The sequence below is a fragment of the Python bivittatus genome, unplaced genomic scaffold, assembly GCF_059951505.1.
Source record: "Python bivittatus isolate LINGU-HERP-01145 unplaced genomic scaffold, Pbiv_v1 ctg000060_np1212, whole genome shotgun sequence".
NCBI classification, from domain to species: Eukaryota; Metazoa; Chordata; class Lepidosauria; order Squamata; family Pythonidae; genus Python; species Python bivittatus.
The window spans coordinates 13,438,720-13,451,693 of record NW_028277044.1 but is presented as its reverse complement, the minus strand read 5'-3'; the positions used below and the strand labels follow the sequence as shown (position 1 = coordinate 13,451,693).

Genomic DNA, 12,974 nt, shown 5'->3' with positions numbered 1-12,974 from the left:
GTATGTATGCTACCTGTTTGTATGTTAGTTTTTTGATAAAAGTTGTCTTCTCTTTATTTTTTTAAACTGCAAGCTGGCCAAAGTCATTGGAGTCCGGCAGCCTCTAAGTAAAGAATAAATGAATAATGAATGCACACATTGGTTAGGGGGCCAATGCTGCTATCCATTTCCCTCCTACATTATTATGGTGGTTGCTATTATTATAGTTGCGGACGGATTAGGATCTTCTGTCGCGCCGCCTGCCTCGAAGTTCCGCTTCGTACACGGGTTATGTCCCCATTTCGCTGTGTTCTCAGACCGCCCTCGCCCTGGGCAGAACCCGAGCGGATTCGGGTATTTACGTAACACGTCGTTTGCCACGAAACCACTCGAGTTTCGTCGTCTTCCCTGCTCATATTCGGCTATTCCCGGAAAGCTTCTTCGGCCATTTCCGTAGAGGACTGCGGCGCTTTCCTTTTCTTAGGCGCGCCATCGAGGTGCATTGTGGGCGAGCGCAGTGGATCCTGGGACGGGAGGAAGGAGGAGAATTCCCGTCTTAGAGTTGGGCCGCTGCCGCCATCTTGTCTTGCTGCTGCCGCTGCTGGGCCTCGGGCCTGCTGTGTGAAGGGGCCCGCGAGGTGGACGTGTGCGCCCAGCGGCCCCGCGTGGATGCTGGGGGTGCCTTTGGGGCCGCGCTGAGGACCGCGACACCGGCGTTTGCTGAGGCGCTCGGGATGGGCCGCTCCCGCTCGCGGAGTTCGTCCCACTCCAAGCGCGTCAAGAGCTCCAAGCACAACAAGAAGAACCGGAGCCGCTCTCGGTCCCGTTCGCGGGAGAAGGAGCGGGCCCGCAAGCGCTCCAAGTCGCGGGAGAGCAAGCGGAGCCGGCGGCGGGAGTCCCGCTCCAGGTCCCGTTCCAACACCGCGCCGTCCCGCCGCGACCGCGACCGGGACCGCGCCTCCTCCCCGCCCGACCGCATCGACATCTTCGGCCGAACGGTCAGCAAGCGAAGCAGCCTCGATGAGAAGCAGAAGCGGGAGGAGGAGGAAAAGAAGGCCGAGTTCGAGCGGCAGCGGAAAATGTGAGCGGGGCCGGCTGGGCGGAGGCGGGATGGCTTCCTTCTCATCTGGCAGCTTCGGGGTGGACCGGGCGGGAGTCTTTGAAGGGTTTACGGGAGGTAGCTGAGTGGTGCAGAAATCAGCCCACAAATCCGCTGATAAACCGAGGGTGGAATGGGGGGTGCTGGGTGGTAAATTTGAAGGCATGGCTGTAACTGGCTAAAAAGGTAAGTGGGAAGGAATGAAAGAAGCGAGGTTGGATCTGATTAGTGTTTGGATAGGAGACCACCAGGAGATCCCAAAGCTGTGGCTGAACTGGGAAGTTGAAAAAATGTCTCGGAAGAGAGAATGCCAAATCACTTCCATATTATGGCTGGTGTGGGTCTTCCGGGCTGTGTGGCCGTGGTCTTGAAGTTTTGTTTCCTAACGTTTCGCCAGCACCTGTGACCGGCATCTTCAGAGTGCAGGAGCACAGACAGGAGCAGTTCTCTCTGTGCTCCTGTCTATGCTCCTGTCTGTGCTCCTGCACTCTGAAGATGCCGGTCACAGGTGCTGGCGAAACATTAGGAAACAAAACTTCAAGACCACGGCCACACAGCCCGGAAGACCCACACCAGCCATCGTATGCCGGCCGTGAAAGCCTTCGACAATACACTTCCATATTGTTGCCTGGAAAAAGATAGGGTAATATTTGTATACTTACCAGAAATTGAGCTTGACTCAAGGATGTTGTTACCTTTATATTACTTTTCAGTGCATGAACACTTCTGTTGCTTAGGATAGAATTATTTAGAATAATAATTTATTTTAAATATCCTCAGGACAATTCTTTGCTATTTTGACCTTCTCCCTCCCCTTTCCTGAGAGCTATAATTGCAGTTTTCTAACTGCAGATTTTGCAGTTCCTTTTTTCTACATGACTGATACTTTCCCAATGCCTGTAATAGGTAGTTTTATTTGAGCGCCATACTTTATGTATTAGTAAAGAAGATGAGAGGGAGGAGGGGACCGGAAGTAGGCTGGCTTTATTTGACAAGAGTTGATATTATGGTTTCAATTTACATTTTTAATCTAGTATTATTAGGGTTAGAGTTATAATAAAAAGAAAATAAATTTCATTTTAATTTATTTCTCTCATTTCTATACTGCCAGACCCCCCCCCCTTTTTTTTTAAATAATCAATTTTGCCACCATGGACACTTAGGGAAGTTCAGTGGTAATTTCTGTGAGGTAGGATTTTCTAATTCCTAATAGACCTTGCTTAGCAGCTTCCATGAATATATTCCAATGCTCTCTTATTGCTAAAAAAAATAACAATAAAAAGCCTAGTCTAAGCTGCTGTGATTAATGCACCTGCTTTTTTTTATTAAACTTGGTGTAGAAAGCCAAGAGTTTGCTCTGTGTAAACAATTACGTTGTTTTAGATTATATTTATAATCTTGGTTCGTCAGATTCATTTTGACAGAAGGCCTATATCAGTCTTGTGATTTGTGTAACATTGCTGTGTAAAGTGCAACGCTTGCATTAAAATGTCAGTTTCTGTTATAAATATGAGAAGTTTACACTCTGATTCAAACTGAAATATGGAATGTCAAGGGCTTAAGGTGACCTGTTGAAACTAAGTAATTAAAATCTTGACTTAGTTTCTATTTACCTAGTCAGTAACAAAAGTTGATCAGCATTTTGATACTGTCAAAATCAGTGTGTTATGAAAACTCTAGACATTTGACATTATGAAGCCAATAGTTAAAACAGGGTTAAAGATCAAAAAGGTAAAAGAAAGTAACTGGTGCTTAAGAGACAGATGGCATAACACATTACTAGAGTACCTGCTTTACTTTTTATTGAGCATAATATACTCTGTAGTATCAAAATGAATGCAATTCCATTTTCCCAAATTATTCATTTAACTGGGTAATATTTAATATGCTTCTTCATTAAAATCTGAGGAGTTTAGTGCTCCAGTCTAAATTTATTTCTTGGTTTTATGATCTGGTAAAAATTGGGAATATAAATGGTATCAGTAAGATATTGCTGTCTATAGCATCTGCTATGTGTTCAAAAGAATTTATTCCAATATATTGCACTGTTACAATAGACATGTATTGCTGCTCTAGCTCATGATTTGTTGATTGTTTTGTTCTGGATGATTTTTTTTTAAACCTTTAATTAAAAAAAAAAATTAACTATTGCATCAAATCTGCATTTTGTCCAGTGGAATAACTGATAGACTACCTTATGGTTTGACAATAATGCTTCGACAACACATTTCATTGCTTGAAAGAATTCTCTGCTGAATTATCATGAAGTGCTAGATGTTAAAACCTGAGGAGTTCTATATTGTAGCACAGCAGATGTAATTCATCTGTTTGAAACATATTCATAGTATTCTGCCATTAGATAGTTGGAGACTGTATACGTTTTTAATATTATAAAGATTCTACCATGGTCTTTTGGCTTTATTTTGGCTTTGGCTCATAAATTTTAAGATTAAATATGCTTGTAATTATAATGTGTCATTTAAAGATATATGCAATTGCATATGGAAAGCAGTGCTTCAAATCTTATATTTCTACTTTTACAGTTATTTTTGTTCCTAAAATTATAACCTACTTTTTGCATTTACATACTTTTTGCAACATTTACATATTACAATGTATATGCCTAATGTATATAATATGATATTCCTTAAGTGTGACATAGATGTTAATTGACTTGGCATGAGAAAAATTCTTAATATTTCTCTCCCTATAGTCGGCAACAAGAAATAGAAGAAAAACTTATTGAAGAAGAGACAGCCAGAAGAGTGGAGGAGCTTGTAGCAAAGCGAGTGGAAGAAGAACTGGAGAAGCGGAAAGATGAAATTGAGCGGGAAGTTCTCCGCAGGGTGGAGGAGGCTAAGCGCATCATGGAAAAACAGTTGCTCGAAGAACTCGAGCGACAGCGACAAGCTGAACTTGCTGCACAAAAGGCCAGAGAGGTAACGCTCGGTCGTTTGGAAAGTAGAGACAGTCCATGGCAAAACTTTCAGTGCTGGGTTGTGCCTCCTGTTGCGTTGAGAAGGAGATGGAATACAGCAAATCTAATTCCTTTCTTGTGTAAACTTGCATTGCTGCGAAACTTAATTTCTAACTTATTCAGAGGAGCTAACTGATACCTCAAACATTCTTCTAAAACCTGTGAAAGGATACTTGAATTTTAATGGAACTGACCTACTTATTTAAGAATTGTTTGAAACTTTTGCCATGGCTGCAGGATATATCCACAGTTCTTTCTTAACTGGGGGAATGGGTTGAACAATCTGTGACTATGTATCCTTCATTTGTTTTGTTTTATTTAGACTGTAAGAGGCTTTATGCCTTCAGTCAGCAAGAACAAAATTACCAGCAGGGTCCATCATTGAGCTGCAATACCTATCTTAAAGAAAGAGTTTTTCTTGTTTTTCCTCTAAGGCAGTCATGCATTCCTCTTGACTACACAGTGGAGTAATTCTGGAACTGTGGTCCCATTCACCTTCACAAAAGGCTTATGCCAAATTCGTGAGATCCATTTTTTTCTAGTGCTACTAACAACTCCTTCTTTTTCTCTAGACTAGAGAGTTGTAAAAGAGCAGGTTGTCCTTGTCTGAAGTTGAGCTAAACATGTGACTTCTTCTGTCAGCAGCTGGAGCAGAAGCTGAAAATGTCTTTCTGTGAGACAGTAGTTTGCTACTGGAGGTTTTAATGCTTGTCAGCACTAATCACTCCAGGATCCCAAAATTTTAAAGTTCTTTTTAAGCTTTCTTAAAAGTAGTGTTGAGTTAGACAACTCTCTCCATATTTTTCCTGTATTATGATTTGATTAGTTGCTTTTAATCAATTTAGTTGATAATAGGAAAGAAGCTTTAATAAGACAGTTTTTAATATAATACAACATTATTAAAAAAAATGTAAAAATGCATGTGAAAATTCAGTTTAATTCTACAAATCAAGATTTTGGCTTTACATAACTGCTGAATTATATAAGATTACAAATCTTTTTGAAAATCTCTATATAATGGATTTTGGCTGAAATCATGGTCCCTCACCATTCTAAGAGCAGATTATTAAACATCAGTCAGTGAGTGATCACATCAGGACTTTTACTACGCAGCATAATCTTGAATTCCTGGAGTGAAGGGTGCAAACCTGTAGCTGGTTACTAGACATAGCAAGAAATATTTCTTCAAATACTTGCTTTGTTCTTATTAAACTATATTTTTGTGCAGACCTCAGGCTGTTTATAAAAACTGCCAAATATAAAATAACTTGAATATTTATGATGGTAATTGAAATTACTCCTGCAATCTTTTTGCTTATGGTTTGCATAACAAAGTTTCTTTAAACTTTTATAAAAGAAACCTAGACTTGATTTCTATATCATACTTACATTGGACTCCTGAATTCCAGTTTAAATGGTAGAAGGACAGTTTAATACTGTCTTTAAACTTGTCACACTATAGGATGTTCAGTCCATTTACCCACAAAGGAAGCCCATAGTTCTACAGAATATGGATTACCATTTGTACTTTTTGCTAACAGTAAATGTATTTTTTCTTATTAATTGTTTGCTTAGGAATGTTTTACATATTTTTGTTCCTTCTTACCGTAAACATCTGCATTCTTCAGCTCAGCCTTCCTTGTATGTTGTTTCTTTATAAATGGTTGAGCTGCTGATGCAGGCATTGCCAAGCTAACAGTACAAATCATTTTAAAGAGGAAGCTGGCGCGTATGGCAGCCGAGGAGCACACTCTGCAGGACACTGGACAAGACAGTAAATATTCAACTTTTAATGCTGATTAAAGGAGTATAGGTAAAGAATACGTAGGTATACATAATTGGTGAGACAAACTATTCACTTTATTTATATTTTATATATTACTCTTTTAATTTGGTAAATACTATCCAGTTTTGTAGTTGTCCTTGTTGATTTGTGTGATATTAAAATGCTAGTAATAACTGGCTAGGATTCTCTGATTAGGGAGGGTTTAGTTGGTTGCTGTTTGGACTGGGAGGGATGATTTAAATTTAGAGCTAGAGACCAATTTTAGTGGCTGCACAGTTTGCTGTTTGAAAGAGAAGAGGGTGGCTATAAAGCTGCCCCTTTAAGTCAGTGCACAGAAGGAATTCCTAGGAAGACTAGTGCAGATGGGTGAGTGAGTATTTTACTTTTCTAACATCTTACCCTATCCTCCCCTTTAGGAGGAAGAGCGTGCAAAGCGTGAGGAACTTGAACGAATACTAGAAGAGAATAATCGAAAAATTGCAGAAGCACAAGCTAAATTGGTAAGTAAATGTTTACTATAATCTTATAGATAAAGCAGTAAATCCATGGGTGGGGGTAGGATTACAGAAATTACAGGTTAACACTTGCATAATGTAACTGATTCTTAGGCCCATAATTTGATTTAAAAATGCTTACCTCTTTGTTGGGACTGTAGATTTGGAAAGGTGGTCATAGTCTCTTTCTTCTGGCTCCCTGAAAACTGGCTTAGGAATATTGGGGAAGCCCACCAGAGTAGTTCTGTACAGAAGTGGTGGGAAGACCAGGCTGAAAGAAATACAACTACCAGTGCAGAAGTGGTCAACCTGATGCCCTAGGATATGGACAAACCCCAAAGCTTTGGTATCGGCCCCTTAAATCTATAAATGTTACCAAATTGTTAATGTAACAGGAGAACATTATTAAATACATGACTTGAAAATGATTATATGATTTATCATTTTAACTGAATGTAATTTAAATGAAAATGAATTCAAATTTTGTCCTGGTCCCACATACTGTTTCTGAGAATGTGAATCTCATGTGCAGCCTTTGGAACGCAAAAGATCTTGCTTCCCTATGCTTATAGATAACTTCCCCCATTGTTATAAAAATAAATGCTTTGGTGAAAACATCATGACTGTGCAAATGATGGATTCACTTTTATTGTATAATACTGTGACTTAATCACAGATTTTAAGTGGAAACCACAGGGAATTTTTTACAGGAGCTGTAATACTTGAAGTACAATCCAAAGTATAAATATTGAATAAAGTAATTCTGAACTTTTATGCTAGAATTCCTAACTCCTAGCTTTTAATTTGCATTAGCAGCTCTCTTACAGATCAGATTATATCTGATCCTGTAGGTTGAATTCATAGATTAGGAATACAAGAAAGATGCTCTGCTTGTTGTCCCAATGAATTCTAGGTGGAATTTTCTCTAGATGGATTGGTTAAAGCTGATCTTTTAACATTGTTGTGGTCGTACCACTCATTTGAATACCTTTTTGAGTCCATGAATTGGTCTCTGCATCCAGTTAACCAGCTCATCCTTATTTACCTGTTGTTCAGTCATTTCAGATAGCAATTTGTTCCTGAGTGATTTTAAGCTTCAAGCATCTTGGGTCAACATATCTCAGCTAGTTGTGATTTTTGTGGTTCCAAATAGTTCTAGTTTTCCATTTAACATTATTTTACCTTACTTACTTCTCTCATCCTTTGGTCTTGATTCTTGTTTTTATTTCTAGCCCTGCGTCCTATAAATCACCACTTAAGTATTTTCATTAAAAAGCTAGTTCACTGAAATTATGATAGGAAACAGTTTGAAAATGGCTTATTTTCTTCGAGTAATCCAAAATAGTTTATGGATATAGCATGGATTTGCACTTCATGTTTCAACAGTTTCACCTAATGCTAAAGAATGGTGTAGCAGTCAGCTCTTCTCAAGAAATATGTGCTAATACTACAAAGTTATATGTAATGTTATGCAAGGAGTATTAAATGTTATCTAAACTCTGTTGTTTTCCTGTTATAGGCTGAAGAACAATTGAAAATTGTTGAAGAACAAAGAAAAATTCATGAGGAAAGGATGAAACTAGAACAAGAAAGACAACGTCAACAAAAGGAAGAGCAAAAAATGATCCTAGGCAAGGGAAAAACTAGGCCAAAACTGTCATTCTCACTAAAGACTCAGGATTAAATTTCAGCTCCGAACTCTAATGGAAAATGGGAAAAAAAATCTTTGTATAGTAGCTTCATGTTGAAGTGTTTTTTTTTTATTTTCTTTGGTGATTTTTTTTTCTTTTTGGACATCTGAAAAGTTAGCTTGTTCTAATAGGGGCTGTGCTCTGCATCTCTTATTTTAACGTCTGTTAAGTTAAATCCTTATCAGATCATTGTTGTCTTAAAGAATAAATCTATTCTCGTCTCTTTTGATTCTGTGATAAAGTGGTTTGATGCAGATCAGATCACTTTATGAATTATGTATGGTCTGATAAGGTTTTTACTACCCGCTGATCTCAGAGTTATACTCTGATGCTAACTATTAATGCTGGTTTTATTTTGCTGACTTTAAAAAAAGGTTTGGCAAACATATTGGTAAATTCCCACAGTGTACTGGATCCTCAGTGGTTTGTTATACTAGTGTCTTTTGATACTATTCCACTATTGTGCTTGATGTTCCTGATACAGGTAAGGAAAAAGTTGGTCAGTGTTGCTGGAGATGTGTAAAGGGAGTTCAGTATTGTCTCTACTAGAATTGTTTTTATTCCACTGATAAAACTCAACCAGCATTCCCAATTGTGTAAATAAACCAATTTGCTGAATAAAGTGAAATCTTAAATTCATATGTTTTAAGTAAATTTTTTAGTGCATGTATATTTATGATAATAAAACTTGTTTTTCCCAAATCAAGCGCACATTAGAATTAAATTCACCAACATTTTTCATACTTTCGGTGCCAAGATTGCACTGCAGGTTGGAATTATTGTGCTGTTAAGTGGCTCTTGCTAGGTTAGTGATGGTTTTTGTGTTGATGGGGCACTTATTTCAACTGTGGATTTGCTCTCTTTTTGGCCAGGATCCTGATAGTTACTCTCATGCCTTCCTTACATAATAAAATTGTGGACTTGGTACTCCTCTCAGTTTCAAAACTAGTTGCCATGGAGCATTATGGAGTTCTGTTTGAGGACAGCTTTGATCTTGAAATTAGTTTGATAGTTTTTGGATCCTCAGCCTGAGCATGGTGGGCAAGTAAAAATGGCTGCATAGTTTAAAATAATCTATTAAGAGTACTGTTTTCCTGAAAATATTCACAGGCATATATATCTGCATAATAATGATTTCTAAGTTTTGGTACAATAACTAATATACTTTGTTTGAAGCACTTTTTGGCATAACAATTCTTGCATTTTGATCATTAGAGTAATTTTGTAACTTTTTTGGCAATGTTGTAATACTAAGTAAAAATGAAGGTAAAGTTTGCAAGCAATTGCTAGCCCTTCTAGATGCAACATTTGCATCCTGCTTGCTTTTGGCAGTTCCCTGATATTTTTTCACACATAGGTTGAAAGTCGTCATGTACTATTTCCTCTAGAATTGCAGCATCCTTAGTTAATTCTTAATGTTCTTATTTCAGTATCTTAAGTCAAAATGGTCCAAACAATGGCACCCATTTAGTTTCATTCTTATGTAACATAAATTGTGTCAAGTTTCCAGTATGTGGCACAGGTTGAACAGACTCCTGTTTTGCTTGCACAAAGTACGGAATGAAAGATCATGAACTATACAGTTGAACAGTCGGTATCTCTGAGAATGTTTATAATAAATTAATATTGCTGTAAGCATTGTGCTGTTCTTAATTTAATGGGTCTGCATGAAGCAACAATCCCTGCGAGCTCAGATTATTTCAAGTCTCAGTAGGTTTTTAAAAATGAATTGCTCTGATACTGTAACTAAAAGCATGGGTGATCTCTGCATTCCTTTGGAAGAGATCATTTGAAAATTCAGTTATGGCCATCTAAATGTACTTAGTATTTTCAAACACCTTGGACTCCTGTGCATACACCTATGTTGTATCAAATGAATGGGATCCAGAGTTTGCTTCTGCCAAAGCACAGGACATCACATTCTCTGAAAAGTAGAGGGGTGGGTTATCAATCCCCCCATACCTCAGTGTGTACCTTGTGCATGTTCAGAGGATTCCTGAACCTTCTGGCTCAGATTTGCACATAGCATAGGCAATCTCAAGGGAAGGATCAATTAGCAAGGTTCATCAACCCTAATTCAAAAGTCCTCCTGGGAAGGCTTGGTGTGGATTCAAGCATTTTGCTATATGGTGTGTCCTTGTTTACAACAGAGAGAGTCTAGTTTTTCATCCTGGGAGGTGTGCTTTATATATATATAAACATATATATACATAAGGTGTGCTAATATATTAGTCACCTTATAATTGTAGCAGTATATCCAGTGATGTAGTAATGTCACTGAAGGAATAGAGCTGGGAGTTTCTGGCCTGTTTCTGTTTTGCTTTGCTAAGACTTCCACTCTTATTTCCACTAAAAATAACATCAATGAAAATGTGTTCGTTTTATTATCAAATGTTAGCAAGATCTTGGATGCTCTGGGTTGCAATTGACCTTGGGGTGGGGTGGGGCTTTGGATTGCCAATGCCAACTATATAGGCTATCAAAAAGAAAAATACTGCATACTACAATTCATTCTGTCTGGGTCTGCCTTTGAAGAGTGCCCCAAAGTTGGTGCAAAATGGAAAGTTGCTGGTAGGTGAAAGCTAACATATAGCACCAGTTGTGGGAATGGTGCATTAGCTTCCAGTAAGCTTCTGAGTATAAAGTGCTTTGTGGGTAGAACTACCCCTAGTGTCTTCATCCCAGATGGAAATGTGGAAAGTACCAGTTGCCATGGGGGAGGATGTACATGCTATCCTTTACCATTGGAGATCTGAATGGTGGCTTCCCTGACGGCATTCAGTAGGACAATCAAAACTGAGCTCTTCCACAGAGCTCTTAATCAAAATTGTATTAACTGACTTTTGAAGAAATATGGTCACTTAATATAGATGCTACAGTTAAGTTGTGATGTGTGTTGGTTATAAGTTACGAATTTTATGAAAGTTTTTTTGCTAATTGATGGGAGTCTGTAGCATTGGCAATACAGTATATGAATATTGTAAAAGAATGCTAAGTTGTAAAATAAAATGGATACTTGGTTAAGAAAGGGAGGAGGACATGGAAAGCCCTAATAGTAATGAACAAAACTTTCACAACAGCAGCTCAGTGTATGGTTCTCAGTTGTTGCTTTGTGTGAGATGAGTGATCATATAAATGTGATATATAAATAAATGAACTGATGCTGTACTGCCTGGGAGTTTACTTGCTTCTGCTAGCTGGTGTGCTGCTCAGCACAAATGCTTTAACTCAGCACAAATGCTTTAATGGAAGCTGGCTGTTAGGAGTGCCCCTGAATAAAATCTGTTGAAAACAAATTCATACATCTTGATTAAACAGTGCAACAAAAAGCCTAGTTGTCCCAAATTCTTCCTGTGGTTCCTTAGGACAGTCCATAAAAATACCTTCACCAAGCATGCTGAAATATAATTGGTGTTTCTTGCTACACTTCAGAAGCCTGCTAGTGAAGAAATGGTGCCAACAGTCTGAGCTTTGAGGTACTGCTGGAGCTCAAATTGTATTAATTCAGAATTACGTTTTGTAATCAGTTGTGTAATAAAACCATATCTTCATAGGATAAAGTTTTATTGCTTGATCAACATTCTTAGCTATGCATATATAGCATGTTACATGTTTCTAAGGCTTTCCTGCTACCAGGAAAGATGGTGTTGACTTAATATTCAGTTATGTTAGGCTGCTGAATCTCTGAAACTAAGTTATTCTGATTCCCATTGTTATGGGAGATCCTCTAAATCTCTCTTTACATTTTGTTCCGTATACAAGTTACAGCTTTAATTTTGCACTATAGAACAAGCTGTTGTTAAGAATTTATCCACATTTCACCCTGTCTGTTCATTAGCAAAAAGTTCTAATTCCAGTCTCGTTGCTAGGCCCAAAATGTCAAGTTCGGGGATAATAACTTCTTTATTATTGAATTTAGACTGTCTTTTTGTTTAATATGGTGTCAACTGTGCCCATTTTTCTTTCTCAAAAAAGCTGAGCATATGGATTAGATGGAACAGGCTGTAGATTTCTGTAACTATTAAGAGGAAAGGGTTACCATCTTCTGGTGTGGCATCCTGAGTAATTTGAAATGGAGCTGCCTGTGAAGGCTTTTGTCCTGCCGACTTAGTTTCCTGGAATAGACATTGTCAGGACGCTTATTTACGGGGAAGAGAAGCAGCGTCTTGTCTCCAAAAGGACCGGGGGATTATTTTTGAAAGGTTTCTGCCGCCGACCTTCGGTTTATTTCCTTTCTTGCATTGTGACTATTCTCAGCAGCTGCGGAAACGGTGATGGAAGCTTCAAGTTCAATTCGTGAGGCTTTTTCTTGAGCCTGGCTTGAACTAAAGTCAAGAGGGCTGATTCTTTAGTCAGGGCTTAACTCCATGCTTTTAAGTCCATCCGGTAAAGCAAAAACTGTGCTGAAAAGACGAAATTCTTCATATCTGTGGAGCCAATCCTGTCGTGAACATTCACCACTACTCGCTACTCACATCAAATGCAACTTGATTCCTAGAGTAATTCCTCTTAGGTTCGGGCAGGGCTTGTAAAAAGCCCAGTGCCAGCAAGAACTCATGGAAGCTGGATCCTAGAGACAGTCCCTTGGAAGTCAATCCGAATCATCACAGCCTGCAATCCAAGGCCTGTTTAGCTGCAATCCAGATGCAAAGGGTCTTACCACCACCAACCCAGAGAATTTATTTCTAATTTAAGCCGCAAGAGATTTTCAAAGACCCAGAGGGCTTGTGTGTATCCAAAGGGAGAGGGGAAAACACCCCCCAAAACTGTGTTTTTGTAGGATGAGACCTCCCCCCCCTTAAAAGGAAGACCTGCGCTGAGCTAATGCCCCCTTTGCTCCCAAACCAAATAGTTTTGCAAAGAAGAAAAAGCTGGTCATCACTCAAGAAGCAAATCTGTCCTAACCGCCCTTCCTCTCCTTAAACTCCTTAACCCGGGTGGATCCCAT

At 38.8% G+C, this 12,974-nt stretch overlaps 1 protein-coding gene across 1 annotated transcript; it reads left to right on the top strand.

The window, feature by feature from the left end:
• The first annotated feature begins 500 nt into the window (after positions 1-500).
• ARGLU1 (arginine and glutamate rich 1) lies at positions 501-8,728 on the top strand. Its single transcript, XM_007442869.4, has 4 exons — positions 501-1,060; positions 3,792-4,017; positions 6,258-6,341; positions 7,855-8,728. Exons 1-4 carry the CDS (start codon positions 714-716, stop codon positions 8,017-8,019), a joined length of 822 nt encoding a protein of 273 aa, XP_007442931.1. The 5' UTR covers positions 501-713; the 3' UTR covers positions 8,020-8,728.
• Positions 8,729-12,974: the final 4,246 nt, after the last annotated feature.

Excerpts from the sequence above, each read along its gene's own strand:
- ARGLU1 (XM_007442869.4), top strand. The coding sequence starts at position 714 with ATGGGCCGCTCCCGCTCGCGGAGTTCGTCCCACTCCAAGCGCGTCAAG. Across the intron at positions 4,018-6,257 it reads CTGCACAAAAGGCCAGAGAG|GAGGAAGAGCGTGCAAAGCG; the intron begins GTAACGCTCGGT and ends CCTCCCCTTTAG. Across the intron at positions 6,342-7,854 it reads CAGAAGCACAAGCTAAATTG|GCTGAAGAACAATTGAAAAT; the intron begins GTAAGTAAATGT and ends TTCCTGTTATAG.